Source organism: Bidens hawaiensis, unplaced genomic scaffold (assembly GCF_021521415.1).
Source record: "Bidens hawaiensis isolate Kalapana, Puna unplaced genomic scaffold, B.hawaiensis_p1.1 tig00028798_1, whole genome shotgun sequence".
NCBI classification, from domain to species: Eukaryota; Viridiplantae; Streptophyta; class Magnoliopsida; order Asterales; family Asteraceae; genus Bidens; species Bidens hawaiensis.
This window is the reverse complement of record NW_027494728.1, coordinates 106,299-127,756: the sequence shown is the minus strand read 5'-3', so window position 1 is coordinate 127,756 and position 21,458 is coordinate 106,299. Positions and strand designations below refer to the sequence as shown.

The 21,458-nt window shown below is 34.7% G+C and overlaps 1 protein-coding gene and 1 pseudogene across 2 annotated transcripts; both read left to right on the top strand.

The window, feature by feature from the left end:
- Nucleotides 1-3,628: 3,628 nt before the first annotated feature.
- On the top strand, nt 3,629-4,972 carry LOC143577749 (uncharacterized; annotated as a pseudogene). Its single transcript, XR_013143161.1, has 3 exons — nt 3,629-3,723; nt 3,810-3,900; nt 4,182-4,972. The product of XR_013143161.1 is annotated as an uncharacterized LOC143577749 (transcript).
- Nucleotides 4,973-9,765: 4,793 nt separating this feature from the next.
- LOC143577747 (pentatricopeptide repeat-containing protein MRL1, chloroplastic-like) lies at nt 9,766-18,082 on the top strand. Its single transcript, XM_077061492.1, has 18 exons — nt 9,766-10,103; nt 11,613-12,399; nt 12,470-12,689; nt 12,781-12,844; nt 12,944-13,088; nt 13,164-13,279; nt 13,946-14,074; nt 14,156-14,329; nt 14,396-14,560; nt 14,691-14,831; nt 14,960-15,059; nt 15,479-15,587; nt 15,663-15,754; nt 15,846-15,936; nt 16,010-16,334; nt 16,471-16,519; nt 17,384-17,477; nt 17,566-18,082. Exons 1-18 carry the CDS (start codon nt 9,771-9,773, stop codon nt 17,816-17,818), a joined length of 3,387 nt encoding a protein of 1,128 aa, XP_076917607.1. The 5' UTR covers nt 9,766-9,770; the 3' UTR covers nt 17,819-18,082.
- The last annotated feature ends 3,376 nt before the right edge of the window (nt 18,083-21,458 follow it).

The following is a 21,458-nucleotide window of genomic DNA, read 5'->3' as shown; positions in this document are numbered from 1 at the left end:
CCCTAATGATATGAGTTGTTCTATGTTCGAGTGTGAGATGAATATTGTTAGAAGACAAATAGCAAAGAAACCAATTTGTCATGACTTAAATATATGAAATGACATGACAAAATTGTGATCCTAAATTTCCTCATTGTAAGCATCGTTAATCAAGTATGAGATAAAAGGGACGTTGAAACACCATATCACAAGTTAGACTACTCGCTATGGTGAGGGGCTTTGAAGCCCTTCCCCAGTGTCACCTCGGCGCCTCATGTGCACTGGGGGCTTCAAAGCCCCACCTCAAAGATGCCCCTCAATGGTGAGGGGGCTTCGAAGCCCCTTAATTTTTTTTATTTTAATAAACTAATAAATTTATTAAATACAATAATTATCAAATACAAACTAAATTAAAATTAAAAACATATACATTAAAAAATCAACTAATTTTAGTCGTCGTCGTCGGCGTCGCCTTTTTGTTGTTTGTTTCTCCAAATATGTTCAACCAAAGCCGCTCGAAGACTGAAATTCGTTTCTTTTTTTCGTGTTCTTAATAAAATAGCAAATCTCTCATCTTCGTTTAGTGTTGTCATCGGATCCGGCGTATCGTCGTACTCGCCTTGACATATTGCTCTACTCGAGTTCTCCAGTATCATATTATGCAAGATAATACAAGTGTACATTACATTTCTTAACTTATCCATGTGCAGAATACGAGCCGGATGTCTAATTATAGACCAACGTTTCTTTAATACCCCGAATGCCCTTTCGATGTCCTTTCTGGCCGGCTCGTGTTTTTTCTTGTAATATTGTCGTTTATCATCAGTCCGGCACGCAAAGCTATGAACCAACGTTTCCCAATCCGGATAAATGCCATCGACTAAATAATATCCGTATTCGTAGTTGACACCATTAGTGGAAAATGAGGTGTCGGGTCCAACCCCGTTTACGAGACGGTCGAAAAGAGGAGACGCATTTATCACAGCTATATCATTGTTTGCACCGAGCATCCCAAAGAAAGCATGCAATATCCAAAGATCAAATGATGCAGCATCCTCAAGGGTAACCGTTGGTCCATCATGATAACCCCGATGATATTGACCTTGCCAAGCAACTGGGCAAGCTTCCCAAGCCCAATGTGTGCAATCAAGACTACCAAGCATCCCAGGAAAACCGTGCCTCTGTTCATGCATCTCGTATATTTTTTGTATGTCGGCTTGAGTCGGTTTCCTCAAATATTTTATATGATATAGTTGAGGAATACCTAATATTAAATTTTTAATGTCAGTTTATTAACTTTGCATTTAAAATGAGAGGATTTATAAATACATATTAAAAAATGATAATACTCACATTCGCAGAACGTGTGAAAGGCTTCACGAGCCATTGTCTCCGACATTTGTAAATACTCTTCCATTGCGTCGCTCGTGGTCCCGTACGCGAGTTGACGAATTGCCGCCGTGCATTTTTGCAATGGAGAATAACCGGGCTTACCTCTCGCGTCATCCCATTGTTGGAAAAAATCAAAATCGCGTTCTAAATCACCAAAAATTCGTAAAAAAAGTTGGCGAGTCATCCGAAAACGCCGCCGTAATTGTTCCGCATTAAAAGTCGCGTCCGGCGAAAAATAATCTTGCATCAACCTTTCATGAGCACCGACACGATCTCGTTGTCGATGAGGACGTCTTGTTAGCGGTTGTGAGCTTTCGCAATGCTCGATTAAGACTCTCGCAGCATCTAAAATAGCACTTAATATTGCCTCATCCCCTGAATCGGAGTCTGAAATAACGTCGGGATCAGGGTAGTAGTCGGGTGTCGAAGACGAATCGGAAGACATTTTTGGGAGAAAATTATAAAAATTGAGATTGTATGGTTTAGTTTGATATATATATATATATATATATATATATATATATATATATATATATATATATAGCACTATATATATATCCCAAACGGTCCAAAAAATAGCCGTTGGAGAGGGAGAGGGTCCCACACAAATCACCTTCCGCGCTGGCCGTTTGAACGACCTCTCCCTCTGCGCCCCTGGACCAACAGCGCCCCACGGTGGTGTTCCCCGCCCGTCGCCCAATGCCACCTCAGCCCACCACGCCCCATAGCGAGTAGTCTTAGAGATTAATGATATAATTATTTGGTGAAATTATTATTACAACCCCCCCCCCCCCCACACACACACACTCGCGCGCGCCACACACAGAAAAAAAAACCTAATTACTGTTAGAGAAATTTGTGATTTGAGTCTTTGTGCTTAATGAGTGGAAGCACGATTAGTCCCCGATTCTTAGAATATGCAAAGTTAGTCCCTATGCTTTTCGGGCGGGAACTTTGAGTCTCTTCGTCAGTTGATTATTCAGTTGACTGTCAAATTTTCCATCAGCCTTAACGATAATATTGTCAGTTCACCCTTAACTTCAACACAACCAATTATGGCCAATCCTCAAGAACTCCATATTCATTTATTACGAGTTACATATATCTAGCTCGCCAATTACATATTCATTTATTATTTTTCTGGCAAAGAATAATATGATAGGAAAAAAAAACATTTTTGCTTATAAGTGGCCGGTTTCTCGTATTTTCTAAGTTTTCTTATGTCCATTCTCTCTATGTGTGTTTGAGTGTATGGAGAGGTTAGTTATTATACAAAGATACAAATGAATGAGAATATATGCGACATATTGCGCGTGAAAGATGGGTAATTTTATGCACACCATACTTACACATAAAGTTAAATAATCACATAACATTTATTAATAATTAAGTAACTTATACGATAATTACGCAATATATATTTATAACTGCACGCATACATACTTTCATAACTTTCTTTAGCTTATGTGGTAAGTACGCAATTTATTTAATAATCACAAATGTACATAATCACACACGTATACTCTAAAATATCTTGGCTTTGAAAAAAAAGTCAATTAATAAAAATATATAGCAGAAAGATAGCAAAATTAAAAAGAATAACACGCTTGATTTTATGATAATTTTTTTTTAACTTTTTAATGTTATTTTTTAATATACATCTACTTTTAGGAAATTAAAATATATTTAATAATTTTTTAATCAACATCACCAACGAATCACCGATGAAATTCCGTCTTTAAACTTGTTAAGAATTCTTTGATAAATAATTTCTCGATGATCAGTAGGTAAAAGGTCGTCGGTATTATATAAAAATGTAAGATTAATTTCTATGACATTTCCCTCAGTAAATATCGCTGGTAAATTCCAACACCATGTTTTTAAACCGAGTATAAACTTTTATGATCCATGATGGAGCAACAGGTCCGGATCTCAGTTACCCCTCCCACATTTTTTCCATTTAGTTTATCCCTTTTCATTTATTTATGATTTTTTATTTTTATATTGTTATTTTTTTATGCTGAAAGCTTGTTTAATCGTTGTATGTTGTATTTCTTTTGTCGATTTTGAATGTTAAATAAGTTACTATTATTTTATTTGTTGAACTTTCGAATATTACATGTATATACTTCGAAAATTTTAAACTAGACATAATGCACAAATTAATAATCCAACGGTGGATATTTCTATGGATTATATATACATATAAGCAAGCACCCCTTTAGTCAGGAACATCTAGCAAATTAAGTAATTAGCGATGGCGACAAATAGCGTAGCGCAGGTGGTACTTGATGAGGATGACGGCCTTGCTTGTCGTAACAGGGTCCAACCCTTCACATACACTGGTGCTAGGCAAGTACCATTTTTCATATATATATATATATATATATGGCTCTATGGGAAATGTTGTCATTTTAATTCCTTCCATGTATTTGCAGGTTAGAACAGTGGGAAGTTGATAATGGAGAGAAAGAAACTTGTCTTACTTTGGGGGAGAGGTTGGGTTTAGAGGATCTATACTCCTTGAATGTGAGTATGAATTCAATATAATACACAAAAGACCACTTTACTTTTGTTTTAATAATATATGGGACGTTTATTTTAGAAATAAATAATATGTTGAGAACTGCGATAAACTAATGATGTCCTTGTATATAGTGCGAAAAATATGATACGCAAGATGGTTATCCCCAACTACTTCTGGTTATCTGTATGTATTATGAACTACACACATACAAATGCATTATACGGTTCTCGTGGTTCTCAGTTATATAAACCCGAGCCTTTATAAATTTACGTGGCATGTTTAGGTTTGGCACGCATCCGTAGGAGAGCTACTTGGGTTCGGCAGTTCTGGTGTTCATGATAGATACTATAGTTATTTCATCCTTTGAGACACAAATCAAACCACCACATGTTTTAACGTCAATCCTGATTGGCATCACCATCACCATCCTTCTCCTAGCCCTTTTCCCGGTCTCAGGTGGACACATGAGTCCGGTCATATCATTCTCAGCCGCGCTTGTTGGACTCATTTCGCTCTCTCGGGCATTTATCTACATATTTGCACAATGTCTTGGCGCTCTACTAGGAGCTTTAATGCTACAAGCAGTTATAAGCCAAAATATAGCACAGACCTTTTCACTTGGCGGATGCACCATCACGGTTATTGCACCTGGCCCTAACGGCCCTGTGGTAACAGGGATCGCGACAAGCCAAGCCCTTTGGATAGAGATCATATGCACATTCATCTTTCTTTTTGCTTCTGCTTGGGTAGCCTACGACCACCGTCAATTCAAAGCATATGGTGTGCTTGTGGTTTTTTTCGATTATTGGAATCGTTGTGGTGCTTCTAGTGTTCGTTTCAACTAGTTTGACCGGACAAAAAGGTTATGCTGGTGCAGGAATGAACCCTGCAAGATGTTTCGGACCAGCCATGATCAGAGGAGGTCATTTATGGGATGGTCATTGGGTGTTTTGGGTTGGACCTGCGATCTCTTGTATGGCGTTTTATATCTACACAAAAATTATTCCAAGTGATCATTTTCAGACCAGTGGTTACAGACATGATTTTTTCAGTGTTCTGAGAGCTTTGTTTTGAGTTGTTAGGCTTCAATCTTTTTATGCTAGCTACAACATAAGCATAATAACAATGTAATCCTAGGGGTTCCCAAATAAGCATAGGTACATAAGCCTAAGGTTTTCCAGAATGAACACTAGTTATGCACAGTAGTTATGGAGTGATTAAATGTAATTTGTGAATTTCAGTTACAGATTGTTATTATCTTATAAAGTGAGTAATTAGTGCTGCAAATTGTTTATGTAATATTAATATGTACAGGACATTTATTAATATAAATATTTGAATGTAAAAAAACAATTATGTGCTACCAAAATGCAAAATATATAATTGGTATTTGGAAGAACAAAAGATAATATAAATGTACACATGAAATCGTTCATAAGATTTAAAATGCACACTCTCAAATCATGCCATGTTTCAGATTGCAAACCTTATGTCTTTTTGTTGTCTTCTCTTGGTTGTCTGCTTATACACCAAGCGGCCATAAACATACAATTCTAAGTTATCCAAAAGAAATCTCTTGTTCTTGCTGTCGATTCGATTTACCCAAATTAAAGAAATCTCTTGTTCTTGTTGTCTATTTTGACCATTTTCATCATGTGAAATAAAACCTTTAACCTTATTATTACCAGTTGTGAAAGCGCTGTCGCCACCTAATTGATTTATTTAGGCCAGACTTTTAGTTGCTTCCATCAAATGTCTTGCTTATCTATCCTCGGCAATGTCGAAAAGGTTGGATGAATTTCATTTGGGATTTATTGATGAATTTGTGTAAAGTTTTGGAAGTTTGAATAGTAATATATTGTTTAGTCTAGACTCTGTACGTTGGTATTCTTTGTTGAGAACGGACTTTGTTGGAATAATTCTAATATATAACTTCAGATGTGAAAGACAAAAAAAAAAAGGAATAGAGTCAAAGTTTCAAGTTTGAATTAAATAGATTAGGTTATCTAGTTAATCTTTTTAGTTTGGTTAGTTATATTAGATAGAATGTATTATTAGAGTTACAAGAGATGAATACAAGTAAACATAATCAAATACTATAATACTAAAACTCTAATAATATATTCTATCTAAATATTCTATCTAATAAGTTACTGAGCTTGATTCAAGTTAGGTTTTGAATCTTTATGCTTAGCATAAATGTAGGCCTAGGGTTTGGTTATTCGTATATCGAGTCTAGGCCTAAAACTGGTATCAGAGTCGAGTGATTAACAATCGAAGATCAACGGACCAATAGGTCATTCATTAAGTTATCTTCTTGGACGCTGTACTTAGACTATAAAGCCTTCAGAGTTTATGTTCCAAGAACCAAAGTTGTTAGAGAAAGTATCAATGTTATTTAACAACAATGGCGAAACATAGCAAGGGCCAGGGTTGTCCTGACCGCTGTCTTTTCACGCAGTAGTGTAAATTTACTCGTTTTTCACCTAAAAATTTATACGTAAATTTACCCGTTTTTAACCAAAAATTTGAGCATGGCCCCCTTCGTTATGATTTTTTTAATACATTTTGAGCCCCCCCCCCCCCCCCCTCCAACGTTCTTGTCCAAGCTTCGCCATTGTTCACGACAAACCAGAGACTTTCTCCATCAACGAAGATCTCAACTAATTTGTTAATGATTTTCTAGGTGATGGACCAAGAAAACACCTTTAAGTGAGGAAGTACCAAGTCGGCTACCTCATGCTCCCACAAGTTAAACGTGATGCGCTTCTATTAACAAATGTTTATGCTCTAGTTACTTAAGCATCGTATAACCCAAGAGGAATTTAGAAGCGTTAAAAGATCCAAGTTGGGTGAGTCAATGCCATGCTAGAAGAATTAGACGAGTTTATTAAGAAGAGCCTGAAGATTCGTTCCAACACCAAAAAGACAAATCTGTAATTGGAAGTTTGGAACTAATGGGTCATCATAAACAAATGTGATGAAAAAGGAATATACTCGGAAACAAAGCTAGATTGATTGCCAAAGCTCATGCCAACAAGAAGAAATCGACTTCGATGAGTCATTTGCACTACTTGATAGAATGGAAGTTGTTAAAAATGTTCTTTGCATTTACAGCCTTAAAATTGTATAGTCTATCAAATTGATGTCGAGTCAATCTTTTTGAATGGTAAACTTTTTAGAACAAGTGTATGTTGAGTTACCACCCAGCTAGAAAAGGCACTATACTATCTGCAACAAGCTCCGATGGCATGGCATGCCGCTTCATCTACATTTTTCGTATCTTCAGGATTCTAGAACGGGAATATTGGTACCACATTATGCTTGAGGCATCGCAAGAGTCATATTATACATGTACAAGTATATGTAGGGGGCATTAAATTAGTTCCAAATACAGGGTTTTGCAAAACAATATGCTTCAAGTAAATATAATCCTCATGAGGATTTTTCATCAATCAAGGATAACATGCTAAGAACCTTTTGAAGAATTATACCCTGAAAAAGTTTTCTACAAAGAAAACTCCAATACCCACAGGAACCAAATTAAACTCCGATCAGGCAAGAGTAGATGTGGATATATAAGTTACAAAGGAATGACAGGTCTCGCTTGTGTCGGGGTTTTAAGTTAGGTTTTACTCATAAAATGCATTAGGAGTTGTTTGAAACAAAGAAACCTGATAATCACAAGAATAGGGTGTTCAAAGATACTTTATCTTGAAAGGCTTAAGGGGGACAAATAAAGAAATCACACAACATAACATAATACACACGCAAGTGCAAATCCTCGTGAATCCAAACATGATTAACAATTGTGTATGTACTCATTGCTTCTCGACTTGTGTAACATCCCAAATTTATGGAATTTAATTGTTAGTTGAAAATATATAGTTTATTTATAATTCTCATGTTGAATGATAAGGACTGTCTCTGAGAACTTATATGCCTAGGTTGAGTCGAAATAAATAGGCCCGTAGACTCTAATAAATAACGAAATATTATAAGCAAAAAAATTTTAGGCCTTATGTAAATGGGTTTTTTATTTGATTTAAACAATTAAATTTTTAAATGGGTTTACTTGGTTATGATTTATGTTGTGTATAAAAATAAACTTAAAAATGTTTCAAGTGATAGTAGAACTTGCAACCTTTTGATGGGAACTAATACCCCTTTAGCACTAGACCAACCTAGTTATTGTATAATTAGAATAAAACATTAAATATACATATTTCTTTTTCATATATATATATATATATATATAATTTATGCCCTGAAAATTAAGTGCCCCGACCGATCGCCCACATTGCCCCATGCCCGAGCCGCCCCTGGAAATGATAATAAACATAAGGGCTCAAAGTTTAATAAACACCTTAGTTGGGCTTAAAGTGTTAGTTTAGAAACATGAAGGGCCAAGTTATAAATAGTTCAAAGTGTCCATACATACGAATTATCTCTTGGTTGTCAACGAATTGGCACAAGCACTCAAGGTCAAGAAAACACTCAAGGCAAAGGTCAAGCAAATCTTACAATTTCTATAATTTGTGATGCTAAATATAACTTAAAGTAGTTGAGAGTGGATACGTAGTTTTTTTTATAACTGATATCCAATAAGAATGGATGATACACAAGTCATTGTCATGAAGATAATGAATATTTGCGAGTTAACTATCACTAAAGAGACGTTCTCAAAGGCGGGTTGAAGGGTTGCATGTCAGCTCTGATATCGTAGACCAAACATTTACACATGCTTTAATACATTCCAAAAGTAAATGAGAATAAACCAAAAAAACATTCATCCAAACCACTGAATGAAATGCTCGATCGACAAGTATACTTCTTGGACTAACTGTCATGAAAATACCTACAATGATACAAAACCCACCGAATAATTTAAAAGAATATTCTTGTAAAGAGTCATACCAAGTACGCTTATATCCGATGCTGGAGTTGGAGGGGAAAAAGAGCTCCACAACATCATAGGGAAACTAGAAAATGTTGGGCTGGGGGTATACCCCTTTTTTCCTCATGCGTGAGGTGAGTCGGCAAAGGAATTGTCTCACATGGCGTATATGTAGAAGGGGTCACGCACGTACCCCTGGAACACCCCCCGGCCACTCTCGTCACTCACTCTCTTCCTCTCTTTGTATTAAATAAAAAAATAAATAAAAAATGGAGAATGAGGAGAATGGTGTATACCCATGGTTTAAGGGTAAAATTGAATGATGGGGGAAAACTGACGTAGCGTAGATATGACGAGTGATGGGAATGATGTTAAGGCCTAAGGGGTGTATGCCCCTTAGCCTTAGGAATGTATGCAATTTCTAAACCACATGTCTATATCGAACACAGAATATAAATGAATTTTGAAAGGTGATTTTTCACGGGTATTTTTCGGTTCACTCAATTAGATCAGAAGTCGCTGATTGTGAACTCTGTCAAGAGAGACATTCACAACTATGATTATAATGGATTCCATTGAAGATAAATTATTTCATTTGAAGAGAAGTACAAAATCGTACACCGACACATTCTTTTGTGCACGCTATGTGCTGCTACTGAATTATGGTGTCAAACAGGTATATGGTGTATGCCGTATTTGTTATTTCCAACTAAATTAAAAAAAAAAAGAATAAAAAAGTGTGATTAAAAAATGAAGTGAACCGACCCAACAAAGCAACGGGTTCAAATAGTTGGGAGTGGGGCAAAGCAGATAACAACTGATTGGCTCCCAGTACCAACCACCAATCCATGACACGTCAGCACCTCCAACGGATTAACCAACGTTGATAATATTAATAATAATAATATCATTTCCGTCATTCACCTTCTTCTCTACTCTATCCAGTATCCATCCACACATATCCATCCTCCTTCAATGGATGTAAGCAACATATTAACCGTAAAACCTAATCCACATCCACTATCACCTCCCTTCACTTCCTGCATTTCTCCCGCCATCTCGTTACGCTCACAATTCTTAAGCCGTCCGTCTCGCCGGAGAAAATGCTGTTGGCTAGGCTTAGGGTTAGGGTTTGGAGTTCAATTTCATTCGCCTTCGGTTAGAAGTCGGAGGAGGTTTGTGTTCAGGACTTCTGCCGCTTTAGGTCCGCAGACTATTGTTGTGGTGGTTTCGTTTGTTGCTGTTTCGGCTCTCACGGTGTTTTATTTGAATTATGTTAATAGGAAGCGTGGCAATGAACCGAATAAGGTAATTGAGCTGAATCGACTGTTAATTGTTAATTGAGTGTGTTATGGCTGTTATCTGTGTACAAGTTAGATATACTGTTAATTGTTATTATCTGAAAGTCAACACTATGTGTTACAGTACCTAGATGCTTTAATTGACTTGACTTTATAGTTTTTTTGAATAATGTTGACATTTGAGTTAAGTAACATAAAGTGATAAAACTGGCCAGGCTGTATGGTTTTTTTGATTTAATATATGCTTAGAACAAATGTTTCAAATAACATACAGTCTGTGTGTGGAGATCAATGCTTTAACAGCAATAAATTTGGATTCATTCTCAAATTGTTTTATCTGATTTCGGTCTACTGAGTAGCTAGTTAGTGTGATGCATATACATGGTCAAATCAAAGTAGATTTGAATTATGAGCTAAATATATACAGTTTTAACATTAATACAGAAGAGGGCATTCTCTGTTTTGAGTAAAAATTGACATGATAACAAGCAGAAATTCAAATTTAGCATCCTTACATGTGGTTGCAAGTGGTTTTTTTTCTCTCTACAGTTTCATGCTGCAGCATATTTGACTTCCTGATCTTTGATCTTTTATAGATGACAACCCATTTGTTGAATTTTCGAGTGTAAAGTATTTGGTTAGGGGGTGTAACAAGGGTGACCCTAAGTAATATATGTACTTATGTCTTCACTCTTCACAAGGAGGTTAACATTTAGTTTTAGGTAATATGTGTGAACCCTGCTTGCGGTGCGCACATATGATGTATATATGTGTGAACCCTCGGGTGGGCAAAAGTGAAATTGCACTAATTTTGACGTTATTTTACTAATCTCGTGAAAATAACGTTAAAAGTGACGGACGGTTAATCAGGCATCATGTAGTGGCGTTGATAGCTGAAAGATAAGGGTACATGCACCGATCAGCCGGTGTCCCGATGATTGAGTGCTATGTGCCTTATGTCCAAGGCTTGATGCAAAACTACTATCGAGCCGGGGGTCTCACCGGAAGCAGCCTCTCTATCCCTATGGGGTAGAGGTAAGGCTGCCTACATCTTACCCTCCTCAGACCCTACCATAGCTTTGCTATTGGTGGGATATACTGAGTACGATGATGATGTAATCAAACTATTTTCCAATGTATTAATGATTTTGGTACGTGAGTACGTCTTCATAGGTTTGTATTGCTTTTTGAGAAAATTGTATTTACTGAGTTATTGTTGCAAAAGTATCTTTATTAAGTTGATTTGTCATCAAATATAAATAACTTCTTATACATAATAATGATCTTTTAAACTGATTCTGAATTGCATTGTGATTGCTTGACATACTTGTGTATAGTATCAGAGTTAGTCCACACTTCTTATTTACTTATACACGAACTTTACATGTATTTCTTTATTTCTATGGAGACCACAGCATTATTGTTATTAATTGTTACAGATTCACAGAAAGTGGTAAATACTTATAGAAATTTTGCTTACAGCAGCCAGATTATAATACTTATCCCATTTTTGTAGATATCTAAACCGACTAATCAATCAGATACCCATAAAGGTTCAAGTGTGCTAAATCATACCATCAATGGTCAAAGCTCATCAAATGTTGGTCTCCATGGAGAGACCACTGATGTGGGAAGCAAAGATATAATTGAGGATATAAAAGTCCTTACTCATGATTTTGTCAATGAATCAGCACATGTGCATCACCATGAAACAGGCTTGTTGGATGAAGAATCGCTAACACATGTTTCATCAGTCTCTTCTGTTCCAAGCAAGGTTATACCATCGTTTACCAAAGATGTTGTTATGATGGGATCATCTTTTGAGGAACCTTCTAATGTAATAGAATTATCATCTCAAGAATCACTTAGCATGCTTCTTGGATCAGGTGATGTGCTGTGTATACCTTCCACAGAAACAAAAGCTGTCCGTTTTGATGAGAAACAGAAAACCGAGCATGATTCAGAGTTTCCTAAACTAATGGTGGAAAGTGAGTTAATTGCTGCTTCTGTTCCTTCAACAAGTATGGTGGCAGGTGGTAGTTTGATTGAAGAGAAAACCAATGGGCTCATTAAAGAACCTGATGTTAATCTGTATAATTTTCCACCTTTAAAGTACACCCACAACGGCTTACACTCGTTTTATGAGGCAAACCAATATGCAACGTGTTCTATGGAAAATCTTAGTAGTACAAAGTCAATGCCCGAGCTTTCGTCTTTTGGAAATAATGGCTTTTCTTCATCAGCCAGTAGTTCCATATTTCAAAGTGAAAGATTTTCTGCAAAGGAATTTCTTCATGCTGCAGGTTTGTTAGTTTTATGTTTATTATATGCTCGTTTTCTTTTACTTGAACTGAGAGTTAAATTTATTTCCAGAAAAATTTGAGGCTAAGTTACCAAATGGAAAGTCTGAAAATGGCTCTGTTAATGGAAGGAGAGAGTTTTGGAAGAAGGATAATGACAAAGCTAAATCTATGCTGACTAAGAAAGACCTGAAAACTTTGTTTCTTGATTCAAAAGTTAAGAAAGAAGGAAGCACCAAAGATTATGCTTCACAGCAGTTACGTGCTTACCATCGCTTCCTCAAGGAGGGCAGGTAACACACTTGTTTTTATAATTTTTAAAGTTACATTATTTTAATTTCATCAAATCGCATTATCTCTAAACTTATTTTCATCATGTCGTAGGTTAACTGATAGCTTAGAAAAGCTTGAATATCTGGAAAGAAAAGGTTTGTTAGACATGAATAATGTAAGGCTGCGTCTTTTTAGCTATCTACTGAATGGTCTTCAGATTAGTTTCATTGTTTGTGTATTTGATCACTAATGCTACAAAAAATTATGGATTTAGGTTTATCATATGGGATTTATCCACGTGTGTAGAAGTCAGAAAGCTGTGAAGGAAGCTTTTCGATTTATCAAGCTAATACCAAACCCGACTTTGAGCACGTTTAACATGCTTATGTCTGTTTGTGTGTGCTCTTTAGACTTAGATGGTACTTTTCTTTAATAATTTTCTTGTGTTTACATTTAACATCTTGTTCCTATTTTCATGGTTTGTTATATTATAGGAGCTTTTGAGGTTTTGAAACTTGTCGAGACAGCTGGATTAAAAGCTGACTGTAAGCTATACACTACTTTAATATCAACTTGTGCTAAGAGTAAAAAGGTTGATACAATGTTTAAGGTGTGTTTTCTCTTTATTTATGTCTACTATTATATTTGCATTTTTATATGATAATTAGGCCTGTAAACAAACCGAATGAACATGAACAAGGCATGTTCATGTTCATTCGTTTAACTTTAACCGAACAAACGACGGGACACGAACAATTAAACGGACAAAGTTTTCTTGTTTGTGTTCATTGCTTGAGAAAACAAACGTGTTCATTTATGTCTGTTCGTTTGTAGTATACACAAACTAACATAACTAAACATAGATAATCAGCAAACACCAATTAAAGTAAATGTGAACATCAATCTGTTGGGCCTAAATTTTATAAAAATAAACTAAATTGTATTGAGTGATATTTTAATTTCATAAATCTAGGATAAATTGTAATGGAATAAAATAATTTGTATGACATGAACATACATAAATAGAATAACCTAAACAAATGTAAACTAACATTCATAAACAAACGTAAATAAATGAACATAAATGGATTGATGAACGAACGAGACATGTTCATGTTCGTTTATTTAACTAAATGAACAAAAAGTTTTGTTCATGTTCGTTGGTTTTTAGATAAACGAACAGTTCACGAACGGTTCACTAAACGTTGGGATCGTTTACACGCCTATTGATAATCATATAGTAGTTGCAGTTACATACTCTCCTATACTATTCCAGGTTTTCCATGAAATGGTCAACTCTGGAGTTGAACCAAACGTTCACACATACGGTGCACTTATTGATGGTTGTGCTAAAGCTGGACAAGTGGCAAAGGCGTTTGGTGCGTACGGTATTATGAGGTCAAAGGTATGTAAATAATGTTGTCCCTCTAACTACACATTTTCATTTTGTTGTACTTAAGAGTTGATTTATACATGCATGCAGTAGAATGTGAAACCAGACCGAGTTGTATTCAACGCGCTTATCAGTGCATGTGGCGAATCAGGAGCCGTTGACCGAGCATTTGATGTATTGTCAGAAATGAGATCCGAGACACATCCTATAGATCCAGATCATGTCACTGTTGGTGCCTTGATTAAAGCATGTTTGAATGCTGGTCAGGTTAGACAATTCTTTATTTTTTCTTTATTTATCTTTCAGCAACCTGTAGTGATTTGTTGTTTTTAGGTTGAACGAGCGAGAGAGATATATGGTATGATTAAAGAATTCAACATCAAAGGCACTCCTGAAGTTTACACCATTGCTGTTAACAGTTGCAGTGCAACTGGTGATTGGGAGTTTGCGTGCAGTGTGTATAATGATATGACAGAAAAAGGGATTATCCCAGATGAGGTATCAATGATTTTCTGAGGTCTAATATTTATGTAGTCTTGGTAGCTATACTTTGTCGGTTTGCCCTACTTTGTCCGTGTATTGTGCAGTATTATAAATGAATGCATTAAAAAGTTTTATGTTCTTGCAGATGTTTTTTAGTGCATTGATAGATGTGGCAGGACATGCGGGAAAGTTGGATGCTTCATTTGAAATTCTACAAGAAGCCAGGAATAAAGGAATAGATGTGGGGATCATATCATATAGCTCATTGATGGGAGCATGTAGCAATGTAAGTTTTAATCATACAAAGTTTATATTTCTTTAGGCTTTATGCTAACTATGTGCAGTTATATTTGCATATATTGATGAGAGCATGTAGCATGAATATTTAATATGTTTGTTTGTTATGATGTTCAGGCAAGAAACTGGAAGAAGGCAGTGGAATTATATGAATATATCATAGAGATGAAGATGAAACCATCAGTTCCAATGATAAATGCATTAATTACTGCCTTGTGTAAGTGTATTTTGCTTCCACGGTTCCAAATGTATTGTTATTTACCTTTTGGTGGCAAATTTGATGAAATATAAGTACATTTTGACAACTATTTTAGAAAAAACATGTTTGGTTTTACAATGCCTAATTTTGAATAACGTGAGGAAAGTTTGTCCCCATAATAGTTTGATCACTCTCATTGACTCATTGTATTGATTTATGTAAAAGTGCTGATTTTTTAAGACTACCAATTGTGTAAAACTTAGGAAACTAATTCATTTTTATGAAAATTAGTTTTATTCCTTATTACATAATTTATAAACCATCGATACTAGGTCAGGACGTCAATTTATCCAGCTGATGTTCTTCTTCTAAAGATTTGCGGTTTTTTTTCTATTTTAATTTCATATACACATATTGATTTGAATATTATGCTACAGGTGATGGAGATCAACTGTCCAAGGCTGTGGAAATTCTATCAGAAATGAAAAAAATAGGCTTATGCCCAAACTCCATCACATACTCTATTTTATTGGTTGCAAGTGAAAAGTAATTTCTAAAACTTAAAAAATGCTCTAATGGGAGACAATTTATTTAAATAGTCTAATAGTGCGTTAATAACAGAAAGGATGATCTAGAAGTTGGTCTCATGCTCCTTTCTCAAGCCAAAAAGGATGCCATTTCACCAAACCTTATCATGTGCAGATGCTTAATTGGTAAGCTGATACATGGTTTTTTGGTTAGTTTTATAAATCTTTATTTCTTATTTTTATTTTAACTAATTATCCTTAATTTGTGATGTTGAAGCTTTGTGCTACCGAAGATTTGAGAAAGCTTGTATGGTTGGTGAGCCCATTTTGTCTTTTGACTCACAACAGATACTGATGAACAATAAGTGGTAATTAAATCTCCTGTAAAACACCGTATTTTCAAATAATATGTAAAAACAATTGATTTTGGATCGTTTGCAGGACCGGGTTAGTGTTGATGATATATAGAGAATCAGTTAAGGCTGGTGTTGTTCCTGGGATAGAAGAACTTTCACAAGTACTAGGATGTCTACGACTTCCTCACGACCCATCCTTAAAAACCAGACTGATTGAGAATCTAGGAATAATGACAGAAACCTCAAAAGGATCAAATCTATGTTCTTTGATTGATGGATTTGGAGAATATGATCCGCGCGCGTTCTCTTTACTTGAGGAAGCTGCTTCACTTGGAATTGTTCCTTCTGTTTCGTTAAAAGAAAGTCCAATAGTTGTGGATGTTACAAAGTTACCATTATACACCGCGGAGGTGAACATTTATTATTATTATTATTAGTGTTATTAATAATAATAATAATAATAATAATAATAATAATAATTGTTATTATTTTTATGTTGATGAGGTTATGCTCAAATTAGTTATTGGTTATATTATAACTCTGCAGGTTTACCTCTTGACAGTAATGAAGGGTCTTAAGCATCGGCTGGCTGCTGGTAATGATTACATGCTTCTTTAATTTATATTATTTTATAGCTTCTCATGAAACGTTTAGCGTATTTAACAACTGGTTATTACCTGGGACCGACATAATTATTCGACCCATAAAATATTAATATTAATATTAATTGTTAGTATAAGAGCATTCCCAATGGGTTCTCTATCTCCATCTTTAAAATTTAACTAAAAAACATAATTTCTTTAATTTATACATCATTTTCTAATAAACCCCCCAACCCATTCTCCATTATCATCTCTGTATTCTTTTGTCTTATTATCATTTTCAATATAAATTGATTTCTAATATATATTTTATAGAAGAGTAGTTGGAAATGGAGTATTGTGGTAACACTCTAAATTTGGAGGCTTCCTACATCATTCACTAAAATTTAGAGATGGGGTTTGGAGATAGAGAATGGGTTGAAGTGATTATTTAGATGTTTTTTCTAAATTTTAGAAATGAATATGGATATGAAGAACCCATTGGGAATGCTCTAAAGCCCGAAACTGCATTAGGCGATTATATGCAAAAAAGCGAAACGTTTAACATAACTAACAGAGTACGATATTCGCAATTGCAGTCTATGCTGACATATTTAATTCCAATTATATTATCAAGAAATAAATAATTACAATACATAAAGTGGTAAGCTCGTGAGTGGGCCCCACCGATAAGCAGGATATTGGTGGGCCCGTGAGCTTTTGTGTAAGGTTCTCATGGTTATCGACATAAAAAAACTACAATCTATAAATTTGTAACTATTTGTAGGCATCAACATTGGGGTGACATACTAATAATCTGCTGGTTCTTACCTTTTTATCATTTGCTGATATTAATTCTTATTTAATTGTATTTTTAGGTGTGAAATTGCCCAATATAAGCATCTTGCTACCTGTAGTAAAGACACAAATCAAGGCTCCCACTGGTGATAAAACAGTGAATGTTGCAGGAAGGTGAGTATGCTCTTTCTTTTCTTTAATCTCATTTTATAAACATTTAATAAAGTTTAATTGTTAATCATTCGTGTTGTTATGTAAACAGAGTTAGTCAGGGTATTTCATCATTATTAAGAAGGCTAAGGATATCATACATAGGAAACGAGTCGTTTGGAAAAATAAGAATTAACGGGGTGGTTATCAAGAAGTGGCTATCACCAAAACTATCATCTCCATATGGCGGAAAACCTTCTTATGGTGGAAAACCGAATGATTTGGGTTCATCCAACTCACGTTTGGGTAAAGGAATAAGCAATCAGCAGCGTCACATTCGAAGCGGGAATTTGTCTTTTGAATAATTTTGTATCATAATTATTTTTCCTCGGCCATATAAATATCCAAGCACGCATGCATGCATCATGACTGATCATTAGCTGTTATGTGTTTGTTTCAGTCACATTGAAGTAGATTGTATAATTTGGCATTAGATTATGTGAGATTCGTCAGCAACATAAACATGGGCTGTCATATAGGTACAGTTTTGGTACTTAGATTTTATATGGGTTTACCTATTGGACCTTAGCCTGATGCCATTGAATAGAAGATATCAAGGTGGTTTCTAATGCTTGTATGTTATATGCGCGTGTATATATTTATATTGGTTATGGTACTCTATACATTGTTGGTGGTACGAAAAAGAAGGATTTAATAAATGGATTGTAACTTTGTAAGTGTAACATCCGGGCTGTTCATACCAACCAATATTATCCAGTTTGTCACAACTCATTATATATTCACGACTTCTTTCTTTTTTTGCCTGACTGAAAAGCTGATAGTAAGCGAAAACTGCTTCATTTAAGCATGGTTTGGAGTTCTCTCATCCACAAATTACCATTAGCACTTTTTATATGTAAGTAGTGAGTTTGATGCTTGTATAATGTGTATGATTTTGATGATTGTATATATAGTTTGGATGCCCAAATGGCAATGATTGGCAATTTGTTGGTTGCCTTGTGAGGACTTGCCTCATGTGAACCCTAACATGGGTTTGGTAATTAATTAATCTCCAAATCACTTGGTGATCACGCCAAGACTTTTTAGTTTGAGTAATGTACTGTATAATGATTTGAAGATATACTTTAATTAATAATATGTTTATAATAGTTAAATCAGTAGCTTGATAAATAGATCATTATTTGATATCACATACTTAGTTCCAATAGTTATTACATTTTTGAGTTTACGTATGACCTTTAAATTTCTAAGTGCAATGTACATTTACAAATTAACTGATTTTGTCAAGCTCATTGTTTTGACTAAGTAAAAGGTTAGTTCTTGGTAAAAAAAATTACAAAAACAAGCTAGATGATGTGGTTCAGCAACTAGGACTCAAGTAATAACAAAAACTTTACTTGACAATCTTAGAATATGAAATTTTTTAGTAATTATCAATTTATAGTTTTGTTGGGACCAATATATAATACACTAGTATTTCAAAAAAATTATTATCGTATTATATTATCGATTGAGGTTCAATTTTGCACTCGTCTCAAGTTGGGGGACTGGACAAGTTACTAGTTTTATCTAGGTTATTAATTTATAGAGGTTTTAATGTATTCTAAAAAACTAATCAAGTTTATGTAGTGAAGAATAAATTATATATGATTGAAAACATAGGGTTGTGCGGTTTAAATCAAATAACTTGAAAACAAATCGCATAGAACAAAACGGGATTGCGGTTAGGTTTCAACACAAACTATCAAATTACTTAAACTGATTTCGGTTTAGAGATTCTAAAATGAACATAAATGAGGACTTAATTTAAGGTAACCAGAAATTTGTTTGATCATCATACGTATGATATGATGATTCCTCCTAATGTTGATTCACTATCACCATTCCGCTTGGCTCAAACTGTATTAAACAAATTCCCAAACGAGGGGGGACGAACTCAAATTTTTGATCAAAAACGGCTAAATTTACACAACGTGTAACAAATTTCGGGCTAAAACGAGTAAATTTACACTACTGCGCAAAAAAAACATTGGGGGGGGGGACCCCGAGCCCAAAGTATACATCGCTAATGCATTCAACCTTTGAAGATTAAAGAGATTAAGCTTGTGGAAGAAGTCATTAGCATCAAAGATTAGTCATCCAAATTGGTTAGATTGTTCTAATTTGATCATGTTTGTATCTTTTACTTTGATGTATAACATTATGCTTACTATTGACTAAACTTTCATAGTTTCATCTTGGTTTATAATAAATCTTAAATGATGTTTAATAATACTGGTTAAACATGTGATCGTTTTAATAAGTAAATGTTATGTTGTAATTATCACTTGAGGTCAAATACTCTTAAAAGATACCCCAACTTCCGAGCTTGACGATAAGCCGAGGAATTGATAGTCCTGTGAGGCCTTGGTTATAAACTTTAAAAGATACACCAAATACCGAGCTTCATGATAAGCCGAAGAATTGTCATTCTTGTAAGGTTGGTTGAGAAAAAAATATAAATCCTAATATGAACATGGACCAAATAAAGTGTTAGTAGTAATTGATCATCTTAAAATGGTGAATGATTGGCAATGTTGTGAAAACGGATTGTCGATGTTCTTCCACTAAAATTGGTTAATTACGTGACAAGTGAATGTGCAACATAACCTATTTTAACTCTTAGATGTTTACTACATGAGTTCTATAAATGTACAAGCGTTGTTTGGGTTAATACTTGATAACTCAAGGTTGATCCTTTACAACTTAACTAATCTTAATTGGTATTTTAAGTATAATGCAAATGTTATTTTTACTAAAATATCAAGGGTAATTCACTTAGTAATTTAAGGGATTGTCTCTTCTTTAAAGTAAGTTATTTTATAAATATTTATTATAAATTATTTGCTTACATAAAATGATGTGTTAGTGAAGGTCATGAAGTTATGCATATTTGTTTCTTTAATTATCATGGAATAACATGACTTAAAAATAATGTGTTATTCTCACATTTAATCACCATAGCAAGCTCATATCACTTGTTTACCAATTAATTGTTAAACCAAGTTAAAGGGAGTTTTAACCAAGATGATAAACTTTTATCCTTAATCATCTCTTTAAAAATATAAAAAACCAAAAAATGTTGTCTTTAATTTATGTCTTTAATTTTTTTTTAAATTTACTTGTTAAATCATATAATGCTTACTTCCGGTTAATATAAATATAAATATTTAGTAGTAATAATCAAACAAGTGTGTCCGTGAATCGATACTTGGTTCTTACCTATACTTTACTACATATACGATAGGTACACTTGCTTATTTATGTGTGGTAGTCATTTTTATAAATTTAAAACTCGACATTGTGTGAAACAAAATTTTGAAAAACTTAACACTTTTTCTACCTCATCCACACCACATCAATACGTGTCTAAATGCCTCACGTGTTCTAAGGTTAAACCCGAGCATAAAAAGCCAGTTGGTTTACTCGAGCAACCTCCTATCCCTGTTTGGAAATGGGAAGGCATAGTCATGGATTTCATTACCAAACTCCAGACCACTTAAAACCACAAAAATAGCATTTGGGTGAGTGTTGATCGTTTAACCAAATCAGCTCATTTCATACCTATCCGAGAAAAGTATTTAGTTAGCCAGCTAGCTCAACTCTATGTCAAGAATATCATTTGCCGTCATGAAACGCCTTTTAACCATTATCTCCGATAGTAATGGTCGATTTACCTCCAACTTTTTATATTCATTGCAAACCACTTTGGCTACCTGATTTGAGCTTAGCACCGTTTATCACCCGCAAACCGACGCTCTCTCTTGTGTGCTAGATTTTGATGGAAATTGGTGTCATGCCCTTAAATTTCTACTAACGGGGTTTTACCGCGTGACTCATGACATACCAGGAGCTAGCCACTTGTCATATTGAACAACCCTTTGAAAATGAAAGATAACATTATTATTACTCATAATATGCGAAAACACATTTACAATGTAAATT

Excerpts from the sequence above, each read along its gene's own strand:
- LOC143577747 (XM_077061492.1), top strand. The coding sequence starts at position 9,771 with ATGGATGTAAGCAACATATTAACCGTAAAACCTAATCCACATCCACTA. Across the intron at positions 12,690-12,780 it reads CGCTTCCTCAAGGAGGGCAG|GTTAACTGATAGCTTAGAAA; the intron begins GTAACACACTTG and ends ATCATGTCGTAG. Across the intron at positions 14,330-14,395 it reads CATGTTTGAATGCTGGTCAG|GTTGAACGAGCGAGAGAGAT; the intron begins GTTAGACAATTC and ends TGTTGTTTTTAG.